This window comes from Leucoraja erinacea, chromosome 6 (genome assembly GCF_028641065.1).
Source record: "Leucoraja erinacea ecotype New England chromosome 6, Leri_hhj_1, whole genome shotgun sequence".
In the NCBI taxonomy this organism is placed as follows: domain Eukaryota; kingdom Metazoa; phylum Chordata; class Chondrichthyes; order Rajiformes; family Rajidae; genus Leucoraja; species Leucoraja erinaceus.
Window position 1 is genome coordinate 72,173,021 of NC_073382.1, and position 21,023 is coordinate 72,194,043.

Sequence of the window (21,023 nt, forward strand, 5' to 3'; positions counted from 1 at the left end):
TTGTCACCAAACAGAGAAACTGTCTGAAAATCACTGAAAGAGGAGACCTTCGCTTGTTCATTACGAAAATCGAACGAGATATCCAACATTTAGTTTCTCAGCATCAGGGTTAAGGATCTAATTAAATTAAAGGTAATTTCAATTAATTTTGTTCTTTTATGCTGGGTATATAACTTTTTTTCCCCCAATTTAAATATTAGTGGGCAGTACAGAAATTTTACCCTCACAAAAGTTACAAAAGTGGGCGCTAAATATTAAAAGGTTGAAGAGCACGGATTTAAACACTTAAGGGACTGTCCCACTTGGCCGTCATTTGCGCCTCATTTACGCGTCATATGTGAAATAGGTCGACGGGCCTCATGCCGTCTGGTGCGCATGACATCATTAGAATACCCTGCGGCGGTGATGTAACCATGCGTCACTACGCGATACACGTGGATGTCAGGCGCAGCGTGCAACGACAATGCTTCAGCCTGCGTAGATACATCACGAATGTGGCACACGAGGATTTCGTACACGATACTGCGCGCAGCTCCATACTCCACGCCTCTCCATGCGCACGTCCCGCGCTACCCGTGCGTAATCGCGCGTCGACCTATTTTACATATAACGCGTAAATGAGGCGCAAATGACTGCCAAGTGGGACAGGCCCTTTACCTTCTGCCAGATTTCACCAAGCAGAACATCTACGATGAACACCCCACCCAACTGACAATTAAATGGAGAACGAAGAAAACTTGCAATTACCATTCGTCCACTTCAGAGCATTAAGTTCAATCATTTTTGTGAGATTGCTACAAAATGGTACACAAAAACATCAAAATGAAATATTAATGGGAAATGAGAAAATGTGATTTGAATACCATGTAAAATATCAAAATTAATTAAAACTTCTAAAATACTTTTGCACATTGCATCTGCAATATTTCCAGGTATAAACTGGGAAGTATTAATCTCAGTTTTACTTGTAGAGCAGCTGTATAAGACATTGGTAAAGCCACATTTGAAATATGGTAAGAGTTCTGGTTGCCCTGCTTGAGGAAGGAGCATTAAACTGGAGAGGTATTGAGGAGGATGCAACTTGGACTGGAGGGTATGTTATAAGGAGAGGCTGGGGCTTTTTCCCCTTGCGTACAACAGTCTGACGGGTGACCTTGTAATAGCTTATAAGATCATGAAGGACATAGATAAAGTGTACAGTCACAGTCTTTTCCCTGGCTAAGGAGGGTACGAGTTTTGGTGAGAGGGGGACATTTAAATGGGAACTGAAGGGCAACATTTTCTCATAAAGGGTGGTATGTGGAACAAGAGCTAGTGGAGAAGGTAAAGGTCAGCACAATTATAACATTTGAAAGACATTTGGACAGATACCTGGATAGGAAATGTTTGCAGGCATTTGTGGCAGGCGCAGGCAAGCGTGGCCATCTTGGTTAGGCAACTTGGCTAACATGGAGGGGATGGGCCAAAGATGCAGAGCTCTGTGACTCAATGACTCTGCAAAGGATGATTTTACAATGGAAAGAAAAGTGATAATATAGAACAGATAATATTTGAAGCAGAGACGAGGATGGAAATTGGGCTCTAAAGTGGCCAGTGTTCGATTTGCTTGGTGTTATTGCCCACTATGTTGCAGTGGACAAGATCGGATGCAAGGCTCTCACATGCCAGCAGCACACAAAGCTAACCCGTATCAAACAAAGAAAAAGAAAAGAGGTTGCCCCAGGAACAGCTGGAGAAGAGGCGTACAGACAGAAATGTCTGCGAGTGAGCTCAACTGGGGAGATCTCGAAAGAACTACCAACAACCGAGTGAGGTAGAGGACATTTGTCAATAGCCTAAACTCACTCGAGGAGCAAAGGGCTTAAGAAGAAGTGTCAAACAAGTCTGCTTCTTTGCCCCAACACAGCTCTGTCTTTTTCACCACGGGTGGCATCTCACTTCCAACAAACTTCCCAGTGCGAGTGGAGCTAAATCTTTAGAATAGGAAACTTCAGCCTACAGCCAAACTACACTCCAGAACCCAGATTACTCATATCTCCGTAGTCTAGCTGCAATCTCAAAGAGTTTTCTCAAAGGCCAAGCACAAAAACGTGGTTGACGCTATCACTGAAGTATACAAGAGGATGGGCTTTAATTTAATTAGCAGGTCCTCTACCACTGGTTTCCAACAATAAGGATTCAGTGGAGACCCTGAAGAATATGGACCGCTTGCCAGGCCTCAGTGAAGGCAGACATTGACGATGAAATACAGTGCTGCTTTCGTGGGGTCAAGGCAGTTTGGTTCATTGAGGAAAAGGACATTTGAAGATTAAGACTTCAGATCTGACAAAAAAAACATCTAGTCTACCAAGCAGCATGAATCTCAGCACAGACATGGGAGCAGGACTAAACATAGAGACATAGAAAATAGGTGCAGGAGTAGGCCATTCGGCCTTCGAGCCTGCACCGCCATTCAATATGATCATGGCTGATCATCCAATTCAGTATCCTGTACCTGCCTTCTCTCAATACCCCCTGATTCCTTTAGCCACAAGGGCCACATCTAACTCCCTCTTAAATATAGCCAATTAACTGGCCTCAACTACCTTCTGTGGTAGAGAATTCCAGAGATTCACCACTCTCTGTGTGAAAAATGTTTTTCTCATCTCGGTCCTAAAGGATTTCCTCCTTATCCTTAAACTGCGACCCCTTGTTCTGGACTTCCCCAACATCGGGAACAATCTTCCTGCATCTAGCCTGTCCAACCCCTTAAGAATTTTGTAAGTTTCTATAAGATCCCCCCTCAATCTTCTAAATTCTAGCGAGTACAAGCCGAGTCTATCCAGTCTGAATGGTGTGAATGTAAATGTGCCGGTGCATGTGAGAAATAGTGTGTTTGTGACTGTTATGTGCAAGTGTGCAAACTGTGCTGTGGAATCGGTCTTCCAATTGCCTTGGATCATGCTGCCACTTGCTGAGATTTCTACTGTCATATTGTAACAGGCGAGCTCAGGTCCCTCCACACTGAAAATATTTTCTACTCTTGAAAATCCAGCTTGTAATCTGGAATGCCAGGGCCTGGCAAATAAACACAGGGGCATGAACCATCATAGCCTGTGTATATACAGTGTATTCAGAAAGTATTCAGACCCCTTCACTTTTTCCACTTTTTGTTACGTTACAGCCTTATTTTAAAATGGATTAAATTATTACTTTTTTTAAATTTATCAATCTACACACAAAACCCCAGAATGAAGAAGCAAAAACAGGTGTTTAGAATTTTTTGCAAAGTAATTAAAAAGAAATAACTGAAATATCACATTTACATAAGTATTCAGATCCTTTGCTATGACACTCAAAATTGAGCTTAAGTGCATGAGATGTTTTTACAACTTGATTGGAGTCCACCAGTGGTAAATTAAATTGATTGTATACGATTTGGAAAGGCACACACCCGACTATACAAGGTCCCACAGTTGACAGTGCATGTCAGAGCAAAAACCGAGCCACGAAGACGAAGGAATTGTCCGTAAACCTCCGAGACAGGATGGGTCGAGACATTGATCTGGGAAAGGGTGTAAAACAATATCTGCAGCATTGCAGGTCCCGAAGAGCACAGTGGCCTCCGTCATTCTTAAATGGAAGAACTTTGGAACCACCGGGACTCTTCATAGAGCTGGCAGCCCGGCCAAACTAAGCAATCGGGGGAGGTGGCCAAGAACCCAATGGCCACTCTGACATTGCTCAAGAGTTCCTCTGTGGAGATGGGAGAACCTTCCAGAAGGCAACTATTTCTGCAGCACTCCACCAATCAAGCCTTTATTGTAGAGTGGCCAGACAGAAGACACTCCTCAGTTGAAGGCACATGACAGCCCACTTGGAGTTTGCCAAAAGGCACCTAAAGGACTCTTAGACCATGAGAAACAAGATTCTCTAGTCTGATGAAACCAAGATTGATCTCTTTGGCCTGAATGCCAAGCGTCACGACTGGAGGAAACCAGGCACCGCTCATCACCTGGCCAATATCATACCTACGGTGAAGCATGGTGGTGGCAGCATCATGCTGTGGGTATGTTTTTCAGCGGCAGGAACAGGGAGACTAGTCAGGATCGAGGGACAAATGAACAGAGCAAAGTACAGAGAGATCCTTGATGAAAACCTGCTCCAGAGCATTCTAGACGTCAGACTGGGGCGGAGGTTCAACTTTCAACAGGGGAACGACCCTAAGCACACAGCCAAGTCAACGCAGGAATGGCTTCGTGACAAGTCTGTGAATGTCCTTGCGTGGCCCAGCTAGAGCCCAGACTTGAACCCGATCGAACTCTAGAGGGACCTGAAAATAGCTGTGCATCGCGCTCCCCATCCAACCTGACAGAGCTTGAGAGGATCTGCAGAGAATGGGAGAAATTACCCAAATGTTCCAAGCTTGTAGCATCATACCAAAGAAGACTTGAGGCTGTAATTGCTGCCAAAGGTGCCTCAACATGTACTGAGTAAAGGGTCTGCATACTTATGTAAATGTGATGTTTCAGTTATTTCTTTTTTATTACTTTGCAAAAATGTCCAAACACCTGTTTTCGCTTTTTTGATTATGGGGTATTGTGTGTAGATTGATGATAAGAAATGTATTTAATCCATTTAGAATAAGGTTGCAACATAGCAAAATATGGAAAAAGTGAAGGAGTCTGAATACTTTCTGAATGCACAGTTGATCTTCTGATCTGTCTATCGCTTCCCTAAGTGAGAAGTGGCAGGGAGGATATGTCCAACTCGAGGAATAATTTGATGACCACACCTGCCTCTGAAGAGCAAACTGGAACAACAGTCTTCATATGGTGGGTTTTGCCATCAAGGAAAAATGGGCTAATATCTGAAGAAGGGTTTCGGCCCGAAACGTTGCCTATTTCCTTCGCTCCATAGATGCTGCTGCACCCGCTGAGTTTCTCCAGCTTTTTTGTGTAACCTTCGATTCTCCAGCATCTGCAGTTCCCTCTTAAACCCTGGGCTAATATCTTAGTGGCCCTACTTGTGAAATAGGTAAGCATTTCAGGTCTCGATCATTTTAGGGTGGAATAAGCACATTATAGTCATCAATGTGCATAGTACTGTACTAAGCTGGGGAACAATGCTCAGGCCCAAGTAAGAATTCTACTCCAACAATGAGAAATAAACTGATCCTCCATGATGACTTCAATGCCAGAGGGCAGGAACGTCTGGAAAGTTGTAATCGGCATGGTGGGAGTAGAGAAGTGGAATCCTCATCCTGGTGAGATGCTAGAAACACAGCAATGCATAACATGACTCTGTTTCATCAGAAAGACACAAAGTAAAATGGTGCCTCGCTTAATAGAATCTATAATCTGTGAGTTAATGCCAGGATCAGATCACCCAATACCTTAATGAACGACGGGCAGGGTCGTGAAAAGCTTTGTTGCGTGATAACTCGTAGTTCAACTACCTCGGTACACATGACAATAAACTAAACTGAATTGAACCTACTCCTACTTCATATGATGGAGCAAATTAATGATAGGTCAAAGTCCTGACTGCCATAAATTGCTTTTAGGCAAGTTATAGGCTCTTGAGGATTCAACAATGAACAAGGCAAGTAATGCAGTTGATGACACCTATCAATATATTCAACGACAATAACTGTATATACAAGGAATTGCATATGCTGGTTTACCATAAAAATCAGAAAGTGTAGGATTCCCACCTGAAACATTGCCTATCCTTTTTACCAGAGACGCTGCCTTATAATTGATGCAGTCATAATAAGCAGTGCACATCTATAGTTTGGCATTTTCATGGTTTGGCATTTTATTAAATTCTTTTGCTACACAAGGACTACACATGCTTATATATTCTGAAGCTGATGGCACCAGCACAGACAAAGCACCGGTTTTCATCTTTCCATGGTTTCTGAACAACAAATGTCACACCACATATTCCAATAATGCTAGAAATGGCTGAATAGATTACAGTATATTTTCAACATGTGATTACTTGTGAGGAAATTTGCTTAACTAGAACAGTATGGCCACTAGTCCCCTTCCCCCTCACGTTGTCCAATCTGTTGTCAGAGTTTTAAAAATAAGGATGAAGAAAGAGAGCATCTTAATTTTTGGTTGACAGCCGACATGTACTTGTAAAAGGTCATATCTGATGATTCTGATTTTAAGAAAGTGTTCTTTGTATTGAGTTGTAGACCACAATTGATTAATTCCCAGATAAGAGATTATTAGTTAAAGTTGGCAACTGATGACAAAATTATTGATCGAGTTACCATAATCGAGAAAGTGATCCTAAGAAAGAAGTCAAATTGTGAAGAGGTCATGCAGATGGATCTATATTGAGGGTGTCGTAATTCAACATATATCACAAAAAACTTAAGATAATAGAAATAAACTTATCCAAGATTTGCCAGTGATTGCAGCATTGTAACCAATGCGTTCAACCATTAAACTCCAAATGAACAAAACAAAGACAAAGGGATTTCAAAGCTGCAAATATGTAGTCAATAATTTTGGGCCTAATTAACCAGGGACTAACTATGTCAAACAGCAAGCAAGAGACTGAGCAACTCTGAACTCTTTCCTTACAAATAGCACACTACTTTTGACGGAATGTAGATAACTCTACCCAAATTATATCTGAAGTTCGTGTTAAAGTGGAGGAATTACAGAATGCCTAGAATTTAAAAGATTACGCGGTGATCTAGTTGGCTTTTTTTCAGATTTTACAGAGATTTGTCAAAGTGGAGTCATGATTCACAATCTCAGTAAATGAATGCAGTCTTAAAATCAGAGCCATACCTTTCAGAAGTGATATTTGGAAACATTACACATAGAAGTTGAAATAAATGAAAGCTTCTCTCCCATAAAGAGAAGCTCTTAATTCCAATTAATAGATTTTCCTTTTTAAGAACCAAAAAAATGTTAAGGTAAATGGGGTGGTGGGGGAAGGAAGTCTGCTCACATATTAGCCATAATCTCATTCAACGGTGCAACAGACTCCTGTTCCTGTTCACAGAGCACTAATATTACCATCTGATCCCTGATCACTTTTTATAAATTGGGGTTCAAATTCAAGTTGAGTGCGACATGGTGGACTTCAATTTTCACACTTGCAATATGCCACCATTGCTTTATAATAGCTCTGCTTTATTATAAATTCTGTTTAGGTTATTATACTGCTGAACAAGTCATTGTAGAAATCTTATTGCTGTGGGTTAAGTAATCGGGATCTTGTTCCACGAGTCAGTGATTTGGAGGAAGAAAACAGGGTCGCGAGCCTTGATCCTAGATATTAGTAAGGTGCAGGGTTGGGGAAGTGGTAGCCACTGAAGATCAGGCTAAGAATCATGAGCCTTGAGAAATAAGCAAGTAAGGTAAGATATTGAATTTCAAGTCACGGTGATTTCAATGGTTCGGAGGATGAAGACATTTGGGATCAAATTGTTGGGTTCTGCAGATTGGGAGAGGGGGCAGTCACTAGTGGTTGAGGTAGGGTACCAAATAAATAAGGGTTTTAACCTAGGGGTGTTCCAGACCAACACTGCACTTGTGAGACCAGGTTGTCCAAGAAATTTGCACTAGAATGTGCATAAAAATCTTTCACAATGCTCCAAAAGAAATGGTGGTAAAAAGGGTATAGTGTTATCTTGTGTACCTGTTCCAGATATTGCACCAGAGTACAAATAGCTTAGCTGAATTTCCAGAGTGATGCAAATCGACCTGAATATGGTCATTATTCAGTTTCTTTCCATAAAATAAAATTAATTTTCAATTGCATAAATTCGGCAGAAACACTGTTATGCAACTGACGTTCTAGGCACATATACTTTGTCCCATTAGGCAAACAAGGTAGAAAAGCACTAAACATTTTCAAAAATGTTTTTATAGTATAAGAATGCATAAGGCATATGTAAATTACCCAAGAAAATAATTAGATATGTCAAGTATATTTCCTTCAGTAAACATATTTAGGACAAAGCATCTAAAACTTGCCTCTTTCATATTTCCACTGGCATAATAAAATGAAAATATACATGAAGCACGGTTACCATTATTACTCAATTTTGTTCTGGAAATTATAGATTGTGCAAACAAAGTGCCTATGAATTATATTTATATTAAAAGTAAATATATTTTCCTGAAATTTTGAGATCAAAGTCAAGATTCATAAATCATACACATATTCAGACCACTTTAGGTCAACCATGTCACTCTTTCCAAACATGCAAAAGCAATAAACCGAAATATACTCAATAAATTATAAAATATATAAATATATTTCAAAACAGTAACAATTCAACTTACGGAACCCCTAAAATCATGCATAACAGAATCTTATTTTTCACCATGCTTTTGTGGAAAATTGAACAAGCACAATTTATTTTTAAATAGAGTAGAGTCATGGCAAACAATAACAGCCATGTCATACATTAACTGCATCCATAATGAATGAAACATACTGTATAAAAGTCCAAACTTTAAAAAAGTGCCTTTTCAGGAAAAGACAACAGTATAAAAATCGTTAAATTGATGTTCTTCATTGAATTTGACGCCTGTAACATTTATTCTAGAATGGGGCATATTCTTGTGGAAACATTATAGACAGTGAGCTCTCTGTAAATGATGCACAATGTTTCCATCCAAGTAACTTCATTACCTAAGGGAAAGATAGAAACAAATATGAATGCTCATTTCAATAACAATCACTAACTCACTACTGCACACTTTAAATTATATAGTCAACTATTACAAAATGTGACAATTATTTAAGGGATATAAATCATGATAGATTTCAGCAGCTCTGGTCCAAAATACTACCTGAAGACATATTTCAACTCTGCTCAATTTATCCACTGTTCATCTCACTTTAAAATGCTGAACTAATTTTACTCAATTTCACTAATAATCCATTTAAGGATCGATACTTCATTCTCTATAGTGGAAAAATTAAGAAGACTAGCTTATGCTGAATATGATAGTCAAGTCCAACAATGCATCTTCAGTATCACATTCACAGAGCTTAACACTGTGTTAGATGGAAGCTAAAATCATTTTAAATTATTGCCAGATAGCACTCTTCTAGAAGAGATCAGATGAGTGAGTAAACTGTCTGAAACGTTCAATCCTAATATTTTTGCCCACTGAATAGTTTCAGTTCCAATTTCTGCTGCACAAGTTAGACGGGACACTGCCGGCAAGCAGCGTGCTGGGACACTAATAAATAGATGTAGCATCCTCTCAACAGTTAACTTGTGTGTGACGGCAGAGTGTGCATTTTCTCTGTTCCAGTGATCCTGCTTTGTTTCTGACCTCTGGCCTGGTTGAAATGGAACCTGTATGCTCTCCTTGTGGTAGCACAGGTTCCTCCAAAGTGCTGGTTTCCTCACGCCAAAGATGGGAGATTCATGGCTTGTTTTATTTGATCTGAAAACTTCTTTATATTTTTATCTAATTTCTTATATAAATGCATTTGAATTTATTTGAAATGTTAAATCGACTCTCATCATCAGGGACTAGACCTTAGGATCCACAGCCTAAGGTCTAGTTGTGCTGGCAGCCTGCTCCACTTCATGGGATGTCAGCAGAATTGGGAACCATGAATCAGAGTCGTCAGATTGACAAAATGTGTCAGAATAGTCAAGACCGCAAGATATCCTGAATTGCTCATAATTGAAAAGGGGGCAAGGGTTCACTTTCCTTGCATAATCTGAATATGTGTTTAAGCAAATATATAAATCAGAATGGTAATTAAATAAATCATTGTAGTTTATTGATGTGGTTTAATACTATTCAAATCTACAGAGTTTAAAGAAATTGCGTGATCTTGGCTAATTTTTTCACTCATGAAGATTAACTTGAGCTATTAAAGTCAGGTAGATAAAATGGAGAGCTTACCACCATTTCAAATAAGTAAAGTGTGGAGATTTACATGGAAACATTCTTATTTCTCCGCCTTTACCCATTGTACTCCTTGCATTTGTTTAAAAAGCCTTTGTCTCTCATTCCAACACATTAATTCCACAGAACAACATAAATTATTGGAAAAGTTGAAAAGACTCAGATGATCCATCGACATCCACTTAAGGTGAAACAAAATTAAAATTTTAGGTAGCAGGAGCTTAGACTCGAAATAGTAACTCTGCTTCTCTGCTTCAGTTTCAGATTACAAGTATCTGCAGTTCTTTACGATTTTCATTATAGAAACTAGAGCCTACCTGAATACAATTCTTCCAGTTTTCCTTATTTGGTTTATCCTCCAGAAGTTTTATTGCAAATTTGAGTGCACGGCCGTGCATTTTGTTCACTAATGCATGCTTGTATGCAAAAGTTAAAACCTATTCAGGTGTGCGACAGAAGAAAGATGAGACAGGCGGGAAGAATAATATGTCAAAGTAAACTTTCCATGATCACCTACATTTGGAGGAAAATAACCCATATATGCAACCCAGGTTACAGAGGGATTGCCTTCCAAGAAAAGCATCCGTATTGCTATTTTCCATCATGTAAAACCTTATTTCCCATTGAATCCAATATTGTATGGGAAATGCATAATCATGGGTGTTTGTTTCTCAATGCCTGTTAAATACCACAGCTTCTACTCTAAAGCAAATCTTTCACATGGCTTGTAGCTCTGTTAGGAGCCAAGTGACAGCAGATACTCCAGTCTGAAAGGAGATGTGCACTTTTAAATACATAACAGTATAGATAAGATAGTTTAATAATATTATTCTCAACAAGTAACAGCGGTCCTTTAGGTTTACAAATTTCATTTAAACTTGCCGGTCCCGTTTCAAACACCTTGAAGATAATCAATGTGGAAATGTATTTAAAATGTAAGACCTGGTATACAGCAAAGTATGACTAACCCACTAAAAACAACATATTGTGCACACGTCAAGTTACAAGGTGAAAAAATTGAAGAGACCAAATTTGTTCCTCTGATATAAATTCCATAAAAGTGTAGTTTATTCTGCATCTCGGATTTTTCTGTAATGATTTGCTAATTCAACTTTTGATACTCCAATAAAATGGAAAATCTGCCTTCAGACAGAAGGAGGATCTTGGCCCGAAACGCCACCTATCCATATTCTCCAGAGATGCTGCCTGACCTGCTGAGTTACTCCAACACTTTGTCCTTTTCCTAAACAAAGCAAGTGTAATCTCATTATAAATGAAAAGCTACATATGGATGTGGCACTGGTGGAAAGGCCAGCATTTATTGCCCATCTCTCATGCTGCTTTCTACCTGATGACAGTATTCCTACAGTACGACTGGGGACCAAGTTCCTGGGTTTAGATTCAGTGTGAATGAAAGAATACCAATGGCAGGAACTTGTGTAAAACCTTAAGCTAAAAGAGCCTATTGCCCATGTTCCTTTAGAAGGAAAGAGTATGGGCTTTGGATGGGAATGCCAAGTACAGCTGATAAATCATGAACACTACAGTTGGTGGTGGGAGTGAATTTTCTATGCGGTTGATGGGGTTCTGATAGGATTATTGTCAAGCACGCTGTTTTCTCCAGGATTTTGTTAAGCTTCGAGTATTGCTAGAATGACTCATCCAAGCAAATTCCATAACATTCCCAAGACAAGCCTGACAGATTTCAGATATGTTTTGTGTGGTCATGAAGTAAATAATTTGTGACTATGACTTTTATATAGACAAGATAGCTGCTGAGAAAAACAAAGATGCTGATTACAGATTGGTTAAATGATAGAGCAGAAAGGGATCAAATCCCATAAAATATGGAGTCCTGCAAAAATCACCAGTTCAGTAGAATGAAAGTGTAGAATATATGTTTTTTTTTTAAATGAGATACCACTAAATACTGATATGCAGATACATTTAGTGCTTCTTGAACATGAATTTACCAGAATGCTGCCTAGATTATAGGGAATTAGCATTAAGGAGAAGTTGGACAAACCTGTATAGTTTTCTCTGGAGCGTCAGTGGCTGAGGAAGGCTTGATAGAAATATATACAATAGACAGTCAGAATATTTTCCTCAGGATGGACATTTAGAAAAATAGAAGGCACAAGTTTAAGGATGTGAGGGCAAATTTTAAAAGGAGATGTGTGGTGCAAGTTTTTTTACACAGACTGCTGGCTGCTTGGAACATGCTGCCACGTGGTGGACGAGGCAGATACAACAGGGGCGTTTAAGAGGCTCTTTGATAGGCACGTGGATTTGCTGGGAATGGAGGGATTTGGATCACGTGCTGGCAAAGCAGATCAACTTAATTTAACATCATGTTCGGCACAGACATTAGGGCCAAAGGACTTTTTCCAGTGCTGTACTGTTCTATGTTCTATATATTGTACTGAACTAACATCCAGGTAAAACTAACATCATGTTATCCTTTACTGCACAGCTGTTGGCATGTAGGTCACCTCTATTTACCAAAGGGGTTAAGAACCTAAAGAACCCATAATGCAAAGGTTTGTACAAGGAGAGGTACGGTAAATCATTTTTGCAGAGGAAATTAGCTGCCAAGGATGATAGGACGCAAGTCAATCTCCATTTTGCAGTGGAAATTAGCTGCCAAGGATGGATGAAGCCAATTAATCTCCATCCAGTGCAGATACAGTAAATCAATCATTTTTGTTCCTCCAATGGGCATTGTTCGTTGAACTAAAAATGGAGTTGTGAGGGAGAGAGGGAGAATAATAACCTACATTCTCTAGTGCTTTAAAGAATGCAGCGTAATCCCACTGAAACATAAACCATACTGAAGGGTTTGATAGCTTGGGTGCTACAGTAATAAACAATAAAATACTCAGCCAGGTATAATTATGTTGTTCCAACTTTATCTTCATTTTGTAAAAAACAAAAAAAAACCATGGGTTGCCTTTCTACTATCCTCTTTTATATTTGACCATCATCCGTTTCAACCTCTCCTAATTTCCATCTCAATACAAGGCACTGCTCACAACCTTTCCCTGCATCTTTAAACTTGTTTTGTATTTCATATTTCCAATTCTCATGAAACTTCAAATCTGCTTCGCTACCTTATGATTCCGACTGAGCTGTGTAAGTCAAAGGTTTCATTTTAATTACAATCCATTCCTGGTGATATTTACCTACAAATACATTAAAAAGAACCAAACAACACAAATTTGAAAAAGAAAAAACAGGTCTGACATATATGAACAAGTCATTCCTACAGGTGAGGTTAATGTTGTGACATGGCAATATGTATTATCCAGTGGACACAAATAACTACTGAAAAGGCAACATAATAACAACTTATTTTCATTAAATGGGTAGTATTTTTTGCTTGGACGCCAAAAACATAGAAACATAGAAAATAGGTGCAGGAGGAGGCCATTCGGCCCTTTGAGCCTGCACCACCATTTGATATGATCATGGCTGATCATCCAACTCAATATCCCATCCCTGCCTTCTCTCCATACCCCCTGATCCCTTTAGCCACAAGGGCCACATCTAACTCCCTCTTAAATATAGCCAATGAACTGGCCTCAACTACCTTGTGGCAGAGAACTCCACAGATTCACCACTCTCTGTAAAAAAAAATTTTCCTCATCTCGGTCCTAAAAGTCTTCCCTCTTATCCTTAAACTGTGACCCCTAGTTCTGGACTTCCCCAACATCGGGAATAATCTTCCTGCATCTAGCCTGTAACATTTTATGTCTAGGAACTTAATGACTTAAAAATATGATTTTAAAAAATTCCGTCTGTATACACATTGTTTTAGACCCAAGAATCTCCAAAGTTCTGGCTTGCTGTTCCCAGTTAAAATCAATTGGAAATAAAGGGTAGCAATAAAGGGAAATAAAGGGTGGCGTTGTGGTAGAGCTACTGCCTTACTGCGCCTGAGACCCGGGTTCGATCCCGACTACGGGTGCTGTCTGTACGGAGTTTGTACATTCTCCCCGTGACCATGTGGGTTTCTCCGAGATCTTCGGTTTCCTCCCTCACTCAAAAGACTACAGGTTTGTAGGTTAATTGGCTTGGTCTAATGGTAAATTGTCCTTAGTGTGTGTAGGTTAGTGTTAGTGTGCGGGGATCACCAGTCGGTGTGGAATCGGTGGGTTGAAGGGTCTGTTTCCCCGCTGTATCTCTAAACTAAACTAAATAACAGATAGTGATTAAGCACTTAATTCTACAAAGGATATAGTTGGCCATCACAATAATAATTAATAAATTAATTTACCTTAGCGTCAGTAAGTTCTGTCCATTTAAGTATCTCCCAAAAAGTTTCAGTCAAGTTTGCCAAGCTGTCTTTGGTGTCATCTCCTGTGCTGTCTACTTCTTCCGAGGTTGCCCCATCCTGTGAATGGTACTGGAGAATTGTGTCGGCCAAAGCACAGCCTTTTCGGCACAGTGCATCAATCAGGGATGATTTCTGCTTTTCCATGTCACTAAACACGAGAAAAGATTAAGCTTAACCCAAGAACAACACATCAGTATTTCAAAGTAGCATGAATTCATACACTATGAAGGTAAGTACTTGACAGGTTAATTCAAGCATTATCCCACGAGAAAAACAATTTTCTTTATTATTTTAGAAAACTTAATTCAAGTTCAGCAGAAAGCTTCAAGAACTCGCATATCAAGGATGTCATCAGTTACTTGGTTATCTGTGTTTGAATGCATGATTTCATCAACTTTGCCCTTTCTTTGATCTAAATGTCTGTCAAACAGTACAGTTATTCCCATTCAAATAAAAAGATTTATTCCTACACCCTATGCCATAAAATATGTACAAAATGAACTGGGATAGTAATAATTTATTCTTATATTTTGAAGTTATGGATTAGTACAGGTACCTCACACTTTTCAAATAACAGGCTCTACGCCCGTTTAAATAGGTTTATGTTAAACAAATATCTGTTTAATTCAACACATTTTTGAATAACGGGCTACTTTTCAGGAACACAACCCCTGCGTAAAACACGAGATGCCTGAAGTTGTAAATCGGTCAAATCCTTTCAACATTATCTAAGAAATTTTAAAGCTTGCAGTGCAACGTAAATGTGCAAAATTTGGCCAGAGAAATAAAAACCAGGGGCTGCATAGATAATCAATGTACCATTTCTTCTGCAGGTTAAACAATGATAATGCAGACTAAGTTTAGTTGTGCACCTCTTGACAGTAGCTGCTTCAGGTCTTGGATCAGTCTTCATTGCTAGATGAATTGCTAATGCAGTCTGATCAATGCGAGATATAACATCATCTGCTGCTTCCACTATAACATCCATTCTTTTCATTCGGTCCTAAATGAAAGAGGTTAGATTCTTATCGTAAATGTAATACCAAACCAATCTCCGGTTTAAAAACAGCCTTCTGTGGTAAAAAATTCCACATTCACCATCCTCTGATTGAACAAATTCCTCCTCATCTCCTTCCTAAAGGAACATAATTTAATTCTGAGGCTATGACCTCTAGTCCTAGACCCTCTCACTAGTGAAAACCTCTTCTCCACATCCACTCTACCCAAGCTGTTTACTAGTCGGTAAGTTTCAATTAGGTCACCTCTCATCCTTCTAAACTCCAGCGAGTACAGGCCCAGTGCCAACAAACGCACATATGGAGATTATTTCTAAGTGGGGAGTAGGAAAGTCTAAGAAAAGATTTCCAGAACCAGGACATCTGGAGGCTTTGATACCAGTGAAAGAGCTGAAAAGCATAAACAGTCACAGTAGAAGTCTGAAGGACATAAAAAGATTGTAAGAAATTGTGGAAGTAGAATGAGGTGGGGTTCTGGCAGGTTTTAACACAAGTCAAATTATTTTCAATTCATTTTGTTGGGACAAGTGGGCCATTAAAGATGATGTAGCTGGCGCAGCATGCTCTACCTCTCAATTTTTTTAATCAGCCACATGAAAGTGAGCTGATGCCTGTTAACACGGAGATGGAAAAATAAGCAGGTTGTGAGGTTATAGAATTCAAAGATAGGTGGAACCGCAGGTCAAGGTCTCATCTAGCCAAATTCAGCCTGGAAGTGTGGCTTAGGAAGAATGTTTACACTAGGAAATTAATATTGTGGATTTCAGTCATCTGATATTCAGTTCAGGAAAGGTTTGACTCGTTTATGATAATGTTGGATAGTTTGGAAGGATTGGTATGGTTATCAGTCTAAGGATGTGATTGGCAGAGTTAGTTTAAATTGATGCTGTGTCTGGAGATAATATCCTGAACCAACATATAGAGGAAAAAGAAGCCAAGGATAAATCCTTCATTTTTCTCCAGAGGATACCATTGAGAGATTTGGAGAGACAGAGACAGGACAACATGAAAGCCTACACAGCTACAGCAGTAATTTACCAAAATCCAAATAACCCACCAACCAGCGTGTCTTTAGGATGTGGACAAAATGCGGGATTAAGGGCAGAACAGTTCAGCAGCTGGTTGAGCTGTTATCTCATGGTGCCAGAGACCCGGCTTCAATCCCGACCTCGGGGATGCTGTCTGTGTGGAATTTGCATGTTCTCTGATTTTCAGGTCTAGTGAAAGGTTTAATTGTGAACTCAGTGCTGCCTATGTGGAGCAGGTACTTCCTTCCTGTGACTACATTGGCTTCCTTAGGGTGATTTAGTTTCCTCCCCAAGATATGCGGGTCAGTTGGCCATTGTAAATTGCCCACTGGTGTATAGGTGAATGTTAGAATCTGCGAAGGGTTGACCCAATGTAAGGAGAACTGAATTAATACAAAAAGCTGGTGTAACTCAGCGGGACAGGCAGCATTTTAAACCGAAGATAGACACAAAAAGCAGGCGTAACTCAGCGGGACAGGCAGCATCTGCAGTTCCTTCCTACACGGGACTGTATTGATGTAGGTTTAGTGAAAATGATGGACTGATGGTCAGCACAGATTTGGTGGGCCAAAGAGTCCGTTTCTGTGCTCTGTCTCTCTATATCTCTATGAACAGAGCACCCTGGAGAAACGCATGAAGTAACAGGGAGAATGTACATCCTCCACATGGACAGCACTGTGGTTCACCATTAAACCTGTTCACTGGAGCTGCAAGCAGCAGTGCCACAGCGCAGCAGTAGAGATGCTGCCTTACAGTGCCAGACCAGAGTTCGATCCTGGCTACGGGTGCTGTCTGTACACAGTTTGTACATACTCGCTGTAACCTTGTGGGTTTTCCACAGGTGCTCCGGGTTTCCTCTGATACTCCAAAGACGTACAGGTTTGTAGATTAATTTGGCTTTGATGAAAATTGTAAATTGTTCCTAGTGTATAGGATAGTGCTAGAGTACGGGGATCGCTGGTCAGCATGGACTCGTTGGGCTGAAGGGCCCGTTTCCATGCTCTACCTCTACACTAAACTAAAAAAAAAAAATCAGCTCATTGATAAAAAGTCATTCAGATGAATCTTACCTTTTCAGTGTCCAACTGATGTAGTCTTGCAACATACAGAGGTAGATGGGTAGGATAAGACTCTTTCAATTCTTCATAAAATACATTCTCGTCCAACCTACAAAAAAAAACTTCATTTGGTGAATTTACTGGAAAATTTTTATAAATATTATTTTGCACAATCTTAAAGTAGCACGATACCAGAAATAGTTAAATTCCAGACCATTTCTGAAAAAGCACTGAAAATGGCAATAAGTAACATCAAATGCTTAAGAAAACGGGAGTAGTTCAGTTGATCGCTGGAGTAGCTCAGCTGATTGCCTGAAATCCAGCAGATTCTCTTCCCTGGAATCAAATCATTCTCCCCACAGATCTTGTGACATTAAGCTGCTTAAGAGACATGAAATGCAACTATGATGCATCATCACGTGATATCATTATCACGTGATCTATGTATATCTATATTTTGTGTCTGTTGTCTCAGCATTGTAAATAGTCCTAAATTCCCTTTAAATTAGCAACCATTAATGTACTGCTTTGCACAATGTAGCAAAATAAATAGTTAAAAGCAACTGAATGTAAAGCAACCTAACACAACAGTATTAATTAGGTATCTCTGTCAATAGATACCCATTTTTCCGCATGAATTTTAAAGTGCTGTATTTCACATTTTGTTAAGATACACCAATGTTCCCTTTTTTCCTTAATCTGCACATGTCAAAAAACCCAAACAACTGTGGAACTGTGAAGTATTTGCAGTTTCACGCTTGCAGATCTGATCATGTAAATATCAGATGAGCTGCTCCATTGAAAAACTCTACTCTAAATTAGCTTGTGGGGAATGAACAAAAATTAAATTAACTGTCCCGTTTCCTTAATGAGAGCTTCCTTTGAATATTCCAACTACATATGCTATCATAAATGCATTGTTTCTCCAAACAAGCATTCTGGCTAATATTGCATTTAAAAAAAACATTGAGAATATCAGCAAATTACAAGTTATTGCGCTGGAAGATCACTCTGAAGAACAAAAATACATTACAATATGTAATACGTTTCAGATTAAGCAGGTACAAAGTAGGCCGACATGAAAGCCTATAGAGGATTTCAGCTTGTATCTGAACTCAGCTCAAACGAACTGTGGCTAAAAAGAGCAATGGCCAAATGTTTTCCCCAGAGAGTATAATCAAAACTATGCCAAATGTGTAACTTTTCAAACACTTGCTAGAGTCTCCAACCAAAGGCCTATGTGTGAGCTCACACCTTCCCTGTTACCTATGCAGCTAAAAATGGCACGCAACACAGAAAACTGGGCGAGAAGGAGAGTAGAGAAACTGCAAATCGCAAAAACTAAAATAAAAATGGAAAACATTTGAAAAACTCAGTATTACAAGAAACATCTGTGGAGTGAAGAGTCCATGGATGTTTCAGGCTGTTGACCATGCCTCAGAACTGAGAACTGCGGGAATTTTAACATACTTTAAGCTGCAAAGAAGAGGAAAAGGTGCAGAAAACATATGGACATCTTCAATAGGATGGAAGCCAAGCAAAATGATGGTGGTATCAGCTGCCAATTTCCTCTGCTCTCATTTTCACATGGTACATCTCTGAATATTCTCTTTCCTGTCTCCATTTCACCCTCTATTCTTCTCCCACATCCTTTTCACCACAATAATTCCCATCCTGCACCATCCCGTGACATTTATTGGTTAAGGCTACTGAGTATGTAAGAAGGGAAGTTTTAATGCAATTTGAAAGGCGATAGCGAGGTTGCATCCGGAATACTGTGTGTAGTTATGATCTGCATGTTTAGGTGAGATAGACTTGCAATAAAGTTCACATTTCAAGTTCAAGTGAGTTTATTGTCATGTGTCCCTGTATAGGACAATGAAATTCTTGCTTTGATTAAGCACACAGAATATAGTAGGCATTTACTACAAAACAGATAAATGCGTCCATATACCATGATATAAATATATACACACATGAATAAATAAACTGGTAAAGTGCAAATAACAGAAAGTGGTTATTAATAATCAGAGTTTTGTCCGAGCCAGGTTTAATAGCCTGATGGCTGTGGGGAAGTAGCTATTCCTGAACCTGGTTGTTGCAGTCTTCAGGCTCCTGTACCTTCTACCTGAAGGTAGCAGGGAGATGAGTGTGTGGCCAGGATGGTGTTGTTCTTTGATGATACTGCCAGCCTTTTTGAGGCAGCGACTGCGATAAATCCCCTCGATGGAAGGAAGGTCAGAGCCGATGATGGACTGGGAAGTGTTTACTACTTTTTGTACATTTCCAAGCACATCTATGGCTTGTGTTGTTCCCGATGTTGCCTCCTTTACATCAGGCAGACCAAATGTAGACTTAGCGACCATTTCGCCAAACATGCGCTTGGTCAGCTTGATCTCCCATTTGCTAACCATTTTAACTCTTGTTCCCATATCAACCTCTATACTTGGTCTCCTTAATTACCATAACGAAGCCACAAACAACCCAATTCCCTATTACCTCCTCTTTCCCACCTTTCAGTAACCCAAATAGCCCTTCCAGTGTAACAATGATTCACTTGTACTTTTTCCACTGCATTTGGTGCTTTAGATGCAGTGCCCTCTACAATATAGACTAAATGCTCACTGCATGATTGTTCTGCAGAATGATCCTCGGGTTCTGGTGTCTGTCATTTTAATTCTCAGTCCCATTTGCGTACTGAGCTATCTCTGACCTCATGCAATGAAGCCAAACACAAGTAAAGATCATCTCATCCTCCAAAAAAGGCAACGCTGATGACTGAAACAGTTCCACAATTTCTGAAGACCAGACTTAGCTGTTACTATCAGAACTAGTTGATTATGAAGAAAGGTCATCAAGAATTAAAGTGAAACACTGCCAAAACAACTGAAATTATCTGCTCTGCTAGACTTGTGTAGTAATGAATTAAAGATGCTGGTTTACATTAAAAACCCCCACAAATGCTGGAATAACTCAGCGGGTCAGACAGCATCTCTGGAGAAAAGGAATAGGTGATGTTTCGGGTCGAGACCCTTCTTCACATTCAGGGGAGACGGTAACTAGAGGTAACAGAACAGATCAGAGCTGGTACCGATGACCAAAGAGCCTACAATGGTCCATTGTTGGCAGTGGAGGACGCGATAACATAGGGGATATGAACATTAAAACTAGCAGGATGACTACGGTGGGGGAAGGATGGAGAGGACATTTTGTGTCTATCTTTGGTCTACTATACTTGTTCTTCACATCGTCTCGCATCATGAAAGATGCCTTTTTTTTAAACATGCGACTTGAATTTTTACTGAAAGTTAACTATAAAGAGAGCATCAACATTTATGGATATACTCCCAGACAGATTTATGGGTCTACCCACACATTCTGTGGAACAAATACATACTTGGCCATCCACTGTATCTTCAGGTCCCTTAGCGCATCAGCAAACTCTTCCTTCACATCTTTCTCTTTTTCAGCATCTTTTTCTTTATCTTTGTTTCCATTCTTCTGTTTATTTGGCGATGGTATAAGATGATATTGCACAGACACCATATCCTATTGTGCAAACAAAAGAAAAATTATAAATGAGTAAAATGTCCACATTTTAACCATAACCATTAAAGAAGACACTACAACGAAATCTATAAAAGTTGAAAGATGGTATCAGTATAAAAAGTTATAATCAAAGCAGTCATATC

At 39.6% G+C, this 21,023-nt stretch overlaps 1 protein-coding gene across 5 annotated transcripts in view; it reads right to left on the reverse strand.

Moving 5' to 3' along the window:
* Window positions 1-5,771: 5,771 nt before the first annotated feature.
* tpp2 (tripeptidyl peptidase 2) overlaps window positions 5,772-21,023 on the reverse strand; it is an 80,755-nt gene continuing 65,503 nt past the window's right edge. For 4 of the 5 annotated variants that reach the window (XM_055637385.1, XM_055637383.1, XM_055637386.1 and 1 more), the window contains 6 exons: window positions 20,729-20,880; window positions 17,344-17,440; window positions 15,102-15,232; window positions 14,170-14,377; window positions 10,211-10,330; window positions 5,772-8,652 (listed from right to left, as the gene is read on the reverse strand). In XM_055637385.1, coding sequence (XP_055493360.1) covers window positions 8,563-8,652; window positions 10,211-10,330; window positions 14,170-14,377; window positions 15,102-15,232; window positions 17,344-17,440; window positions 20,729-20,880 — 798 coding nt within the window. In that variant the 3' untranslated portion in view covers window positions 5,772-8,562. Of the gene's footprint in view, window positions 8,653-10,210; window positions 10,331-14,169; window positions 14,378-15,101; window positions 15,233-17,343; window positions 17,441-20,728; window positions 20,881-21,023 lie in introns of those variants that run through there. The other variant, XR_008723660.1, reaches the window with a different exon arrangement.